Source organism: Halichoerus grypus, chromosome 6, assembly GCF_964656455.1.
Source record: "Halichoerus grypus chromosome 6, mHalGry1.hap1.1, whole genome shotgun sequence".
Taxonomy (NCBI): Eukaryota; Metazoa; Chordata; class Mammalia; order Carnivora; family Phocidae; genus Halichoerus; species Halichoerus grypus.
The window spans coordinates 97,176,100-97,190,305 of NC_135717.1; the positions used below are offsets into that span (position 1 = coordinate 97,176,100).

General features: G+C 35.4%; 1 protein-coding gene across 17 annotated transcripts in view; it reads right to left on the reverse strand.

The window, feature by feature from the left end:
* Window positions 1-14,206, reverse strand: part of SOX5 (SRY-box transcription factor 5) — a 1,003,105-nt gene that overhangs the window by 6,328 nt on the left and 982,571 nt on the right. For all 17 annotated transcript variants that reach the window (XM_078075751.1, XM_078075750.1, XM_078075752.1 and 14 more), the window contains 3 exons: window positions 9,272-9,380; window positions 6,276-6,449; window positions 256-472 (listed from right to left, as the gene is read on the reverse strand). In XM_078075751.1, coding sequence (XP_077931877.1) covers window positions 256-472; window positions 6,276-6,449; window positions 9,272-9,380 — 500 coding nt within the window. The remainder of the gene's footprint in view (window positions 1-255; window positions 473-6,275; window positions 6,450-9,271; window positions 9,381-14,206) is intronic.

The following is a 14,206-nucleotide window of genomic DNA, read 5'->3' on the forward strand; positions in this document are numbered from 1 at the left end:
AACTGCAAAACTATTTACTTTCAGCCAGTTGTCAGGAAAGCTCATGGGAGAGCCAATGTTCTAGGCCCTTGGAGTCACATCATATGGAGATATTCTTTTTCAGGATCATGTGGGGGATAGTCTAGTCTCTGAAAATACACTGAGTTCAGGTTCTTTTTCAAAATGCTGGCTCGCAGCAAAACAGATATGTCTCACATCCCATTAAGTATATAACAAGAAGCGTTCCCCATGAAAAAGCGACTGAAATGTCCATACCCGACATTGAAGTATTGTCGCATTTCCTGCCGCCTGTTCCGCATGATTGCCTTGTATTCACCAATGCGCAGCTTTTTGCCATCCACAAGGCAGGTGCGCTTCGGCCGGGGCTTGTATTTGTAGTCGGGGTACTTCTCCAGGTGCTGCTTGCTGAGACGGGCTTGCTCCTCGTAATACGGCTGTTTCTCTAGGTTCGTCATAGCTTTCCAGCGAGATCCTGTGAGGAAAAGAAGGTTAGGATTCCAATATGCACAGCTGCGAAGGTTCCTAAAAAGATAACACTGAGAACAAGAAAATCTACAGTAAAAATGCTGGCCCAAACCCAGAAATACATAAAAATGTGTTTGATTAGCGAACTATGACCCATGAGGTGAGATCCCACAAGGACAGAGGCGTTGCTGGCTGTGTCCTTCAGGAAACTGTGTACCCGAAGACACAAAGGTGGGGCGATCTATTTTGTTTTTTTCTGGCTGGAATTAACAATGTAGCCAACCATGTATATTATACATTTAAAAGCTCACAGATAATTTAAAGAATATACGTTTTGTTTCCACATTAGACCATGATATGTCAACTGTGAAATGAAAAGTTATGCAAAAACTTATTATACATTTTCAATCTGTGGCTAATTATCTAGTTACTGAGTATTTTAACGTGGGGGGCACATTACTTACTACAAGGTTTCTAACATATCTTACATATAATTTTCTAACATATATTACATATAATTTCTAACATATATTACATAAAATTTTCCTCAAAATGTTTAAGTATGCTTTCATGAATGATTGCATTTAAAAATTCATTTCATCAAAACTTTAATTACAAAAAATTATATAAATGAACATGCACTGGGTAACTACCGTGTGCTAGATCCTATGCTAAAAACTTTACATAAGCTGTCTCATTTTTACCTTTCACTGGAATCCTGTAAGGTAGTTTTACATTTATACCTATTTCCAAAGATGAGAAAATTGAAGTTCAAATAGACGAAGTAACTTACCCAAGATCACACAACTATTAAATTGCAAATCTGTGACTCAAACTCAGGTTGGATGTAATTGAACACGAATTTTAGATACCCAAACCCACCTGCTATCTATGATCTAGTGGACGTCAGAATTACAAGAATAAGTACGTATGGGGTAAGATTTTTCTCTTAATAAATCACTTTCAATAATATATAAAGATGTCATTTCTTGTGAAACAGTATGCATTAATAATATTAATCCAAATTGGTAATCCAAATTGGTTTTCCCCTTCTTTTCACTTTTGATTTTGGTTTGGATTCAATTAGGATCACACACACACAAAAATGTTTGCAGCTTAATTAAAAATAATGATGCTATGTTCTGCATGGAGCACTGGGTGTTACATGCAAATAATGAATCATGGAACACTACATCAAGAACTAATGATGTAATGTATGGTGATTAACATAACATAATAATAAAAAAATTTTCAAAAAAAATAATGATGCTAATTCTCAATATAAATGTGATTTAAAGCTATGGTTCTATTACTGTGGATATGTGTAGTAGTAAGAGAAGTAGTGGTAATAATGATGACTTTTTATTAAGCATGTGAGGAGAATCTATTTGTGGATGAAGTGTGTTTATCAGCAAGTAAACAGTTCAACTCTACCCAAAAGCACAAAGACCAAAATAACTGGAATTGGGAGTTCCCTACCAATACGTTCTGGTATGGAAGCCTATACCTGCCTTCCAAAGTCATCTAAGCAAGATCTTAAGGCTTTCAAATGGGTTCATTACTCAACCATAATTCCATATCTCAAATGCAAATAGTTTACCGATGAACAGTTCTTCCCTACAAATGCTGACAATTCCTCAATATGGGCTGTTACATGTATTAAAGGAATACAGTAAAAGGGACGATACTCTTCCCTTAGAATTCTTTCCTATTGGAACAGATGTTGCCTGGGTGGGTATATCCATGCAGGTACTACAAAAATTTATAAACAGATATTTTTCCAATCTAGATAGCCAATATGATTTTATTCTATTTACTACAGAAATCCAAGTTACAGTTCAAATAATAGAGGTTGTTTTTCTGTTCCTTTCTCAAACTTGTGTTTAAATAGCCACGTCCAATAATTTGTAGGTACAATCTCAAACTCTATATTGCCCAACATTATTCTCTAGAGGTATTGGAAAACATTGTTATTCTCAGGGCAAATATAAATACAGATAAAGCTATAATGCTATTGAACTAGATCAATTCTTTTTGGGAAGTTTCTTACAAGTATGTACAACAGATTTTGAACCTCAGATCCGGGAGTGCAAAAGTGAGCTTACCAGAAATAATTTACTTAAGAATTAAAGAAATACATTAAAATTCTCTATCTTTATCACTAGATAGAACAAAGAAATTAGCATTCTCAATTAGAATAGGAATTGCTAAGGGTTCTTCTCTAAGTCTAAATGTTCTATAAGCTCAAAAAGAATACATTTCTCTAAGGAAAAGGAATGTTTATGCCTCATAGTAACCTGCCTCAGAATGTGATGACTCTTTTTAGATTTCCTACTGTGTGCATCATGCTGTATTAATTACTGGATATGCAGTGGTAAATCATTATGTTCCTTATCTTCTTGAGGGCCATATTCCAGTGGAAAAGAAATACATTAAGCCGCTAATTAAAAAATTTATTATTTTAATTACAATTGTGGAATGTACAGGAAGCTAAGGAGTTGGGATCAATCTTTTGTAGGTCGGGAAGGCTTTGCTGTGGAAATGACTCCTATAAGAATCAGAAAGGGAGAGCGTTCTATGGAGGAAGAACAGAATGGTCAAGTGGGAAGGGGGATTAGAGGAACTTAAAGAAAGTCCATCTGGCTGAAATGCAGAGGAAAAAGGGGTATATATATATATATATATATATATATATATACACACACACACACATATATACACATATATATAATAAATAAAAGATATATATTTATGTAAAGATAATAAAGATATATATATATAAAATAAAAGATGTATAAATTCTCAGACAAGTTGGCTTCTAAATCTGGCATGTACTGGAATCACAGAATATTTAGACATTTGCTAATATAATTTCTCTGGAAATATCCCTGAATCCTAAATTACATTTTAAAAGATGGCCATATCCTAGTGATGTCTTTTTAAAATGAAGAATTAAGGTAGCCTAAGCATTGTCTGTAGCTGGCAAAATGGCTAACTATTCCATTTTATGACAGTGGAGACAAAGAGTGTTTCGGTTTGGTGGTAAATGCAGTTTTCATTTTTCAATAACTTTTGAATAGGGTTAACCAAATGACAAGTTTGGTTTCGGTTTTAATGGTTTTGCAGGTACAGCATCCACTGTATGTAGCTACGATGTGAACCCTGAGACACACTAGATGAGCACTTTAGTTCTCTCCAAAGGAGATCTGGGTGGGGCTGACTGCTTACCCTGGACCCCGTACAGGGAGTAAGTTCCCTGCATTTTTCAAAAGACTGGCCTTTTACAATGGAAAACGGAGAGGACATCTGGGTATTCCCCCTGATGACAAAGAGGAAGATTCATTCGAAAAATCTGATGTTCAAAATAAGAAGAAAAAAAAAAAAAAGTCTTGAGAGCACTCTTTTCCTTTCTAAATCTGGCAATACAATAAAAATGAAGAGTTTGAGCTGAGCAGCATTGTCATCTCCATGGGATCTGTAATGAATTTGCACATTTTACTCCAACTACTGTACATCTAATCAGAAAAAGATGTCCCCCATCCCCTGATCTAGCGCCAAACAGTAAAAGGTGATTCCTTATGTTAACAATTTCAGCAGAACGGCTTATTAAAACCAGATTTTAGGGTATTATAAAATGCTTAGAAGCCCTTTAAAATGTCAACTAGGATCCCCAGAGACTACGTAAAATGTCAACCCAGCTCAAGCGCCTGTTTTAAGCAGAATGAATTAGCGGCATGCTGTCGGAGGCTGTTATCCAAAACAATCAGTAAAGAGGAAAACATCAAGCTTTCTTTGTACTCTTATATGAAATGGGCCGGTTAGAATGATCTTGTGGATATTTGAAGATCACTTATTTGTTTGAAGCTATGACCAAATATTGAGGTCCCAAACACCTCAGTGGTTTTTTTTCCCTGCTATATCTTTAATGAGCACAATTCTATTGAAAAGTCTAAAATTAGGCAACACTCTTTTTCATGTAGCCCATTATGATATAATCATATGGTCATTCTAATATTCTTTCCTTCAAACCAGGAAGAAATGCTTGTAGCTAGTCACATCTTTCCCATAAAATCTTTTGCCGCATTTCCTAAAGTACTTCACATCATCAAAACTGGTATTTCCCTTATACTTAGGATAAAGTTTTAATCAGTGACTATCACTTTTCCAGTATTCAGACACAGGAATTGAATGATATAAGGACAGTTTAAACAATCTTAGTATTCAGTTTGTTTTTTCATTTTGACATTTTGGGATTTCTAATTTTGTGATAACTGATACATTAAGATATGGAATATGCTTACATAAAGTATTTTATTCTTTCCTAGAGTTTTTCCCAAATGGAACAGGTATGATATTTTAAAAAAATGGGAAATTTCATATGGAAGTTAAAATATGGTCATAAAAAGGAAAAATAGATCAGAGATGGTAGAGATGTAAAAAATGTGCATTTCCTTTATCCATAAATATTCACATTTTCTAGGCTTCACATACTCTTATCTTTTGAGATAACATTCATTTAAAGATCTCAAAATCATTTTAGATGAAAACTGAGACCTAAGTTCAAGTGGCTAATGGTTTTTGTTTTGTTTGTTTTGGTCTCATTACAAATGCATGCTGTGGACTGGGTAGCACATATTTCCACTCAGAGATATGAGCATTTGAGAATATGGGAGCATAAAAACACACGTGTATGTTTAGTAACTACTTCTAGATGATCAGTTCCTTAATGTAAAGGAACAAAACGAACACCTACTTGCATTAGGTACATGTAATTCCAAATGCATTATGGATTTTAGTAAAGCTTTAATAACTTAGAGAAATGTTACTTATTTGTTGAAGCCCAAATTCAGAGTTAGGTGCTCCTATTCTCTTTTGTTGTTTAGGTCAGAGAATAAATAATCAAAATTTGCTTAGGTTATCTGGTAGCTGGCCATCACACTATCTGAAGATGAAGAAGATGATGACGATGTCAAGTGAACAGCACAACAGAAATGGAATCTTCCCTTCCTTTTTCTGGGACTTAAACTGGCATATAGTAGGTCTCTTTATAATCACTACCTTTACCTCTCATGATCTCTTCTGTGTGCGTCAGTGTCTATGTACATAAGGAAAATATGTACTTTATCTGTTAAGCTGAAAGCTGAAATGACAGGAAAAGTCCCTTTTTAAAAGATGCTGAAATTGGGGAGGGTATGTGTTGTGGTGAGCACTGTGAATTGTGTAAGACTGATGAATCACAGACCTGGACCCCTGAAACAAATAATACACTATATGTTAATAAAAAAAGAACAGTAATTCTAAAACATAAAATATAAATAAAAAGATGCTGAAAATCTGCTTAAGGCTCCTAAAAGTATAAATCAAAAATTGCCCCACACGGTCCATCTTCTTGGGTCCCGACAATCTAATTTTCAGTTACAGCACCAGAACAAACATCACCTCTACCTCCATCCCTACCACGTGAAGAATTCTATAGTTCAAAGGTCAATCCCATTACCAAGTAGCTCATAGGAAAAGAACTTTTTTCTTAGTCTTGGTACAAAATATTTCTAGATCTTAAAGAAGAGAAAATATTACAACAATTAGTATGGAGACACACAACTAAATAAGCTGTAGAAACTGGGCACATTTCTCAACAAACATGAAATGCTTCGTCATCAGAAGAAAAGCCTCAATTAATGGTGCTTATTTTTTAGATAAGCAGATCACATGAACTGCCTGGCCTCTAAAGCCAGTACCTTTCACCAACTGCAGAAAACAGAGCTGTAAATTTATTCCACGCATCACATAATCATTAATACATTTCTTACCCAATATCTTGCTGATGTTGGAGTTGTGCATGTCGGGAAACGCTTGAAGGATTTTCCTTCGTTCGTCTTTAGCCCACACCATGAAGGCATTCATTGGACGTTTTATGTGGGGTTCATTGCTACCACGCCCTCTGGATTCTCTATAAATTCTTGATTCTGAGACTCCAGCACTTCCTAAAAATAGGGAACATTGCTTCGTGTGAGTGTTAAGACCTTTGGTAATTCTCTTCTTTGTATTGCTATTGAATATTTGTCTAGTGAAATATCTATTCTAGTCTATTGAAATATGAATATAAAAAGTACATCTGATAATAGTACTTCCAGTTCTTGAGACAGATGCTTGTTCATGAAGTTTTTGTGATAAGCTCTGTGGTGGCAATTATCGTATCTGTATTTTTAATCCATTTCTAATATATTTTTTCCTTTTTATCGATGGACTATAGACTGTTTCACCATTTTCTTTCAAGAGGACAAAAGAAATTTGAATATGTAATCTTTGATGCAAATTGGAAAGAGAATAGCTGGGGCATACCAATAGGCATGCTGGTACCATGGAAATATTAAACAGGTGGAGAAGCTCACAAAATTGTGAAACACTGATCTGTTTGGCACGATGGATGACCACAGGTGAAGATGTGTCTCTGTTACCTAAAGACGGTCAGAATACTCAGTAGCCATTCCCTTTTCCTCTCTCTGAGGTAATATAAATAAAAATGTGGCTAAATAAAAATTTGAGGTTAAAATACAATATAGAAATTCTTCCGTAATGTGTTTGGCTTTTCTTTGCAATTTTGTGCTAATAAATACATGAAATACACTGATGCATTAATGATAGCCTGCTCTCTAGAAGATCTCTGAAAATGGTAGGGGAAAAAAAAAAATGAACAGTTACACTACTATGGTTTCTTTAAAAGTCCACAGCCACATATTTAAGGTGAAACAAATAATATATTCATTCCCCTGGATTTTCTCCCTCATGTCTAAAGTTACCCAAAGAGACCCACTGAAAGTTCCTTTCCAATCAGCAAGACTCAAGGTGATAAAACATAACCAAGAGCCACAGGAGAACCCTTGGGAGCTGCCCTCCCTCCTCTAGGCTTCATGTGACTTTGTAGAATACTTTCACCAGATTAAACAGCTTCCAGAGATACTCGAGTTAGGCAAAGAAAATCAGGAGAAGCAGAAGGAAGCACAGAACTGTGATACCAAGTTTTCCAGGGTTATCATTAGAAAATATGGAAGAGATGTATTTTGGTAGCATATAAAATTTTTAAATAATTTGGGCATTTCTAGAACTTGTATCTTTAATTCAAGCATTGCTTTTTTTTTTTTCTTCCCTCAGACACCTCTTCCTCTCTTTTCTCAATTAGAAGAAACAGAAATCAACCAAAATTACCCAGACTTGAAGACTTCTAGAGCAGCAAACAGAAACACAGCATATCTGGTGGTGGAGTTTCTCATTATTTCTCACTCATAGTATGCTCTTTGGTCTGATGAAGATTGGAAAATGTTTTGCATACAAGCATGACTGAATTTAACAAATAACAGCAACAAAGTTTTGATGTTTTAATGCTGATTACTATGGGTATATTTTATCATGCTAATACAACTTAAAATTTATGAAATGTGTTATTACCAGTAATTGTCTTTTTATTGACAAAAATGAGTGCTAATATATGGCAACATCTTTCTGAAATGGGTTTGTAACCAGCAAATGATCATTTGCACATCTGCTTTTTCTTGTTCTTACACCTTACAGCAACATAAGCAATAAAATGAACACTATGCAACTTCATCAAAGCTAAACAAGCTCTTTATATGTACTTAGACCACGTTTATCTTAGCCAAGTGATGTAGAAAAGAGAAGGAAACGTTTGGATCCCAAAGGCCAGGAAAACACTGACTTTGGTTGGATATCCAACTGAATAAAATTCAGTTCCGATAAAATTATCTGGCTACATGCTCAAGTTTGGCTAGTCTCTTGGCTAGTGTAGAACTGCACCTAAAAGTAGAACTGGCCCAAGGCACAGAGTAGACAACTATGTATTTTGGGGAACTTAAGGCCATCTCCTCGGTCCTAAAGTATGCTTTCTAATGGTTTGCTCTGGTGCAGTCTTTTCTATATGCAGGGGACTTTCTCTCCCATAGTAACAAATTTGAGGACAGTGCTCTCAAAATGCATATATGGCACTTGACACAGGAGGGAGGTTCCCAGCTGCAGCTTAAGGTAAGAGGAATAGCACTTTCTTCTTTTTCTCTCTTTGCTGTGCTATTAAAATTAGTGTCAATTTAATTAGTTGTCATTGGGGATGTTTGGAATGTTCAGAGATGATACAGACAACAGAAGTCTTGAGGCACGCGAAGAAAGCATGAGGTTATGCAGCTGGTGTTCTAGTTGGGTTATAAAGGGGAGGGAGGACACTTGACTGAATGGTAGACAGTATAAGAGCGAAGGGTTCCAAAGTGCAAATACAGATGCACACACACACACATATATATGTGCGTCTCCTGAAAATGTCCGCTTAGCCTTGTATTCTGGTCAGAGTTTGACAAATGAAAACTTGAAAATGACCTTGTAGACCAAGTTTCTGAATAGTTTGCTTTGGGTACAAGAAATAGGGAAGTGAGAGAGAAGTCTGGCAGTGACTGGGAGTATTTGCTTCAGAATCATGCCATCTTGAATCCAAGACCTGCCTCTGGTAATCACAGCCCTGTTATCTTGGAGAAAAATGATTCAAAATTCTCAGGGCCAAATATTACAAATACTTCATTTGTAATAGTATTTATCTCACAGGCTGTGCTAGAAATTAATGAGATGATTTATGCAAAGACCTCAGCAGATTGCTCGGCACATGGGAACTGCTCAGTACATGTGAGCTCTTATTGTAATGACCAGGTATAAGGTGGCTGTCTTACAGACTTTTTAGTAGTTTTAACTGGCACTAAATAGACACGTCTGCACACTATCAGAATATACATGAACAATTTTCACAAACCATCAGAATCTCCACTCATATTGAAATCCATCATGGCATGGCTAAATTTTCCTTCTTCATTCTGTTTAACTGCCAGTTGCTGAGTCAGACTCTCCAGTGTTGTTTTTTCCTTAAAAAAAGAAATTTATAATGAGAGCTCAATCTGGAAATTATAATTATTCAAAGACATTTTTTTCTTGGGCCATATATAATACATTAGCTTCTGGGAGGGACAGAACGTTGATTTATTCACCTTTGCACATTCAGCACATTATGCTGAGGTAATTGATCAGCAAATGATCAGCAGGGTTTTTGAAGGAACTCTGATTGTTAGAATCCCCTATACAGCCTTGGCATTTGGGTTTGGTATGCCTCAGGGGTATATGCAGGGATCCTTGGAGACAATCTTCCCAAATCATAAAATGTGCAGAGAAATTTCATAAAAGCAACCTGTTTTACAACATTTGGAATGCCTTTATTTTTAGCCAGACAGTAGAAGTATAGGAGTGGCATGGGGCCCAGAGAAAGTCTTCCAATAGTCAGGTGACCAACTGATAAAAACATAATTCACAGTAGTGCCCTCTGGTTGCCATCTCCCTAAATGCCATCTGCATTCCTCATGCAAGGGTAATGAAGACGTTTAAATATTCATTGCTAATTGCTTGTCAAGTCTCTGTACATTCGATGTGAGTGCCTGCTACTTGGACCACAATTTGATTTGGATTGCTAAGCCAAAATATTGAGTTGGCGAATTATTTGAGATACAAATACACCAAAATTAGATCTGCAAAGACATCAAGTCATTTAAAAGCATGCAGTGCATGATCTGAATTCATGGAGAACGTGGCATTACAAACAATTATTTTCAAGGAAAATATGTAACGCTCAATCTAAATCACATGAGATATTAAACTACTTCCAATTAAGTAATTGGGTGATTTTATGAAAAGAAAAAGCATACAATGGAAGGTTTACAACTTTTTCTAGCACTTTCCATCACTGCTCTGAGGATGACTTGGTTCCAAAACAGTTTTAAGAAAAGCATCTATCGGATTTCATAAAATTTGCTCAGGTTTCTTTATAATTATTTACCTCATTTTCTGAGGAACACCATCATGAACTGTACAAATGAACCACATATACTGTGGGATAACTATTGACATAATAAAACGTTCACAGAAAATAATTAACTACTTAAAATAATTGTATTATACGTAAAGGGGTCCAACTAATGTTCCCACCAAGAACCATTAGGGTATTGATATTCTTAATATAGTATATGTTTTATCTCTACAAAATCTCTGACAGTATTACAATTGTACATACTAGATAAAAAATTCTCTAAATTTAGTGGCCTTGGAACTCCTATTCATCAAATTCTCTACATGATTTAGTAGAAAAAATATTTAATTGTCCATTAGTATAAAACATAGCAGGGAAATTGGAAACAAAATAGTTGATAACAACTCGAGTTCTATAGGATAATATAGTACTAAGTTGAAATAAATTATATATTTAAAAATGTAGAAAATGATCCAATTAGTTTGTGTGAAATTGGTATTTTCTGCTGCTTTATATGCTCTGGATTTCTTTTGCTGAGAGTCTGTTGTATATATTCAGCTAAGAACAGGAGCACCAAGGACACCAGCTTAACAGACTCTCTTGATAGTAAATGTAGCTGTTAAAATAGAAGACAGTTACATTAAACACACACACACACACACACACACACACACACACACACACATATTCCATCAACATGATTTGATCATCTCCAGTCAATGAAGACTTTACTGTACTATCTTTGGGGAATGTACTAGGCATGGATTGCCTCTCAGGTTTTGATTTAATGGTGGATAAGGCAATAAATGCTACATGTTTTAGAAAGAGTTTTCCATTCTGAAGCAAAGTCTTTTAAGACGAAGAAGCAAAATGAAGGCAATTGGAGTAGAAAAAGGACGAAATGTTGAGTGACTTCTAAGGCTCTGAGTTCAGCTGTATGAATCTTGTGCCATCTTACCAAGAGCTAAAATTAGCAAATGATGGGCAGGAAACTAACCATCAGTTTTTACAGTGAGTGAACTCTAATCATCTACCCCTAAAGTATACAACATAATAAAATTATTTAATTAGTTACCCAAAATGGAATGTGTAATACTTCCCAAGAACATGTCCATGCGAGATAGTGGAAGTCAACAGGGTGAGCTGCACTGTTTTTGTGACTTTTTGCATAGCTGATTCTCAGACATGTGAACAGGGAAATGAGATGTGACTGGAGGAATTAGAGAATGTGTGGTGTGCCTTTAATTAAAACACCTTACAACAGCATGTAAATCAAAATGGTAACATTGGCACATTTTAAAAACCCTTGCAATAAATTCAGAAGACTTAAAAGAATTGAGGTAAGGGGGCTATACTAAAACCTAAGTGGTTCTATAGTAAATATATGGTATATTAAAACACAATGGTTCCATGGCAAATAATTACCATAGAATTTCATATGAAAATTGATCCTATAGTAAATAAAAGTTTATTTTTAGTACTTTTTTTAAATTTTAAGATTCTACTTATTTATCTCAGAGAGAGAGAGAGATGGAGAGAACACGAGCAGGGGGAGGCGCAGAGAGAGAAGCAGTCTCCCACTGAGCAGGGAACCCGATGTGGGGCTTGATCCCAGGACACCGAATCATGACCTGAGCTGAAAGCAGATGCTTAACCGACTGAGCCACCCAGGATCCATCCAGGTGTCCCATATATTTAGTTCTTATGTAGGGAGTATATATAAATCTTTATGTGGATAGTTGTCCAGATAATATACTGAAACATCAGAAGAATGAGTTGAATTTAAGAATAGTTCTCAAAAGTTTAAATTCAATCTATAGGTATATAGGAGGAGAAAGAATCAGCCATATGTTATAAAGCACAAATGCTGGTACCTTGAGAAGATCCCTCTGATCCTACTCCTTCCAATTCCAGCATCCCTGGCTGTCCCCGTCCCCAGAAAGTCCATCTATGCACTACCATGTCTAAAATTCAACCATTTAAGATTCTGTTCCTTGGATTAAATCTTTCCCTTTCTAAAAGCCTCTTTTCAAACATGCCAACATAGCTCAATAAGGTAATATTTTGATTCCCAAAGTTCCTATAATTAAATTAATCTTTTCTAAATAGAGGCAGCTGAGGTTGCCTGGGTGGTTCAGTGGATTAAGTGTCTGACTCTTGATCTTGGCTAAGGTCATGATCTCAGGGTTGTGAGATTGAGCCCTGCATAGGGCTCTACGCTGGGTGTGGAGCCTGCTTGAGATTGTCTCTCTCCCTCTTTCTCTACCCCTCCCCCCACACTTCCCCTCTCTTAATTAACTAATTAACAGAGGTAGCTGAAATAAAATAAGTGCAGTTTGATATCAGGTAGAAAGGGGGTAAATGGAAAGATGCTGAAAATGGGAAACAAGAAATTGAGTTTGGGGAAGCAGAAAAAAATGCTGATGGGCACAAGCGATAATTTTTACCAAAGTTTAGACTCTTAGTCCCATCTGGCTTTAATAAAAAACACATTAGTCAAGAATTTGTACAGAAAAAGAACACCTCATGCCCCCACTTTAAGATCAGTGTTCTTGAATAAAAATCCAGTACAGCACTTTTACTTTACTGCCCTTCAGTACTATTGAAATGTTGGTCTGAAACTGACAAGATTCACTGGTTTTCTCTTATCTACCTTTTTTTCTATCAGAAATAAAGCAAAAATTAAAGAAAAATAAACACATTTAAAGAAATACTTGCTAACATTCTGAAATGCTCTAAGTAATCTCAGAGTAGAGGGTACAAGCATATTAATTACTACAAAGTAGTCAAAATGAAAGAGTCTTGAGAATTTATAAATAAGGATCAAACAAGATGACCTGTATGCTTTCTCTCTTGAATACAAATTAGCAATTGGATAACAATAAGATTTCCTTTGGAAAGATGATTCCTACCTGGCTAATCAAATCTTATACAATACTGTAGGTTTACTGAGATCAAGGGGCAACATTAGGTAAAGTCTATTTTTACTTGAAAAATCTTCGGATCCTATGTTGACTTGAGCAAGGATCCAAATGAATTGTATCTCATCTACAGAAGAAAATAAAGTTTTAGATCATATAGTTTTTTTTGGATCAAATAAATGATTCTAAACCCAGCATTTAAAGAAGTATTATTACCGTGCTAATATTCACTTAGTCAATTTAGCAGCTGGTCTTGGGCTCTGGGGCTCATTCAATTGACTTGCTTAGTAGAAAACAACACATGTATTGTTTGTGCATGACACCTGGCAATGGTGGGAATCAACAAGGAAAGCCAAGAAATATCTAGAGATGTAAGCAATGAGTTGATTAGAAGTAGTCAGTAAAGATCTGTACATTCTGAATGGCAAAAGACCATAAGGATTAATGGGAAGAGGACATATTTGAAAATATAGAAAATGACCCATATAGAAAATAATGGGTTTGGGGATCCAAAACATTTCTTCTTAACCAAACTCTGCTGTGTATATTAGCTATGTTACTTTAGACAAATCAATTCTCCTCTCTGAGTCCCAGAATCCTAATTTGTAAAATGGGGTTTAAATATAATGATAGATTCTCATCAGCTTAAAAAATTAAAATATCTGTGCTTTTAATACTAGGGAAAGAAGTCAATGAAGGAAATTGAAAAAATAAAGATTCTTCCTAACATATATGAATTACAGGAATAGTTAGTTCAATAGCAGTATTAAGTAACTTGCCATGGTTATGACCTTTTATTTTCTATGGCTAAAGTAGTGGACAAATATGCATTCAAAAGGAGAATTTTGCTAACAACTCTAAAAATTGTTGAGATTTTTTTCATTTCTCTTGTCTATCATCTAAAATAATGTATTTAATCTTTTTTATTTTCTATTTGATGTTCAGACATGATGAACAAATTGAAAACTTCTCC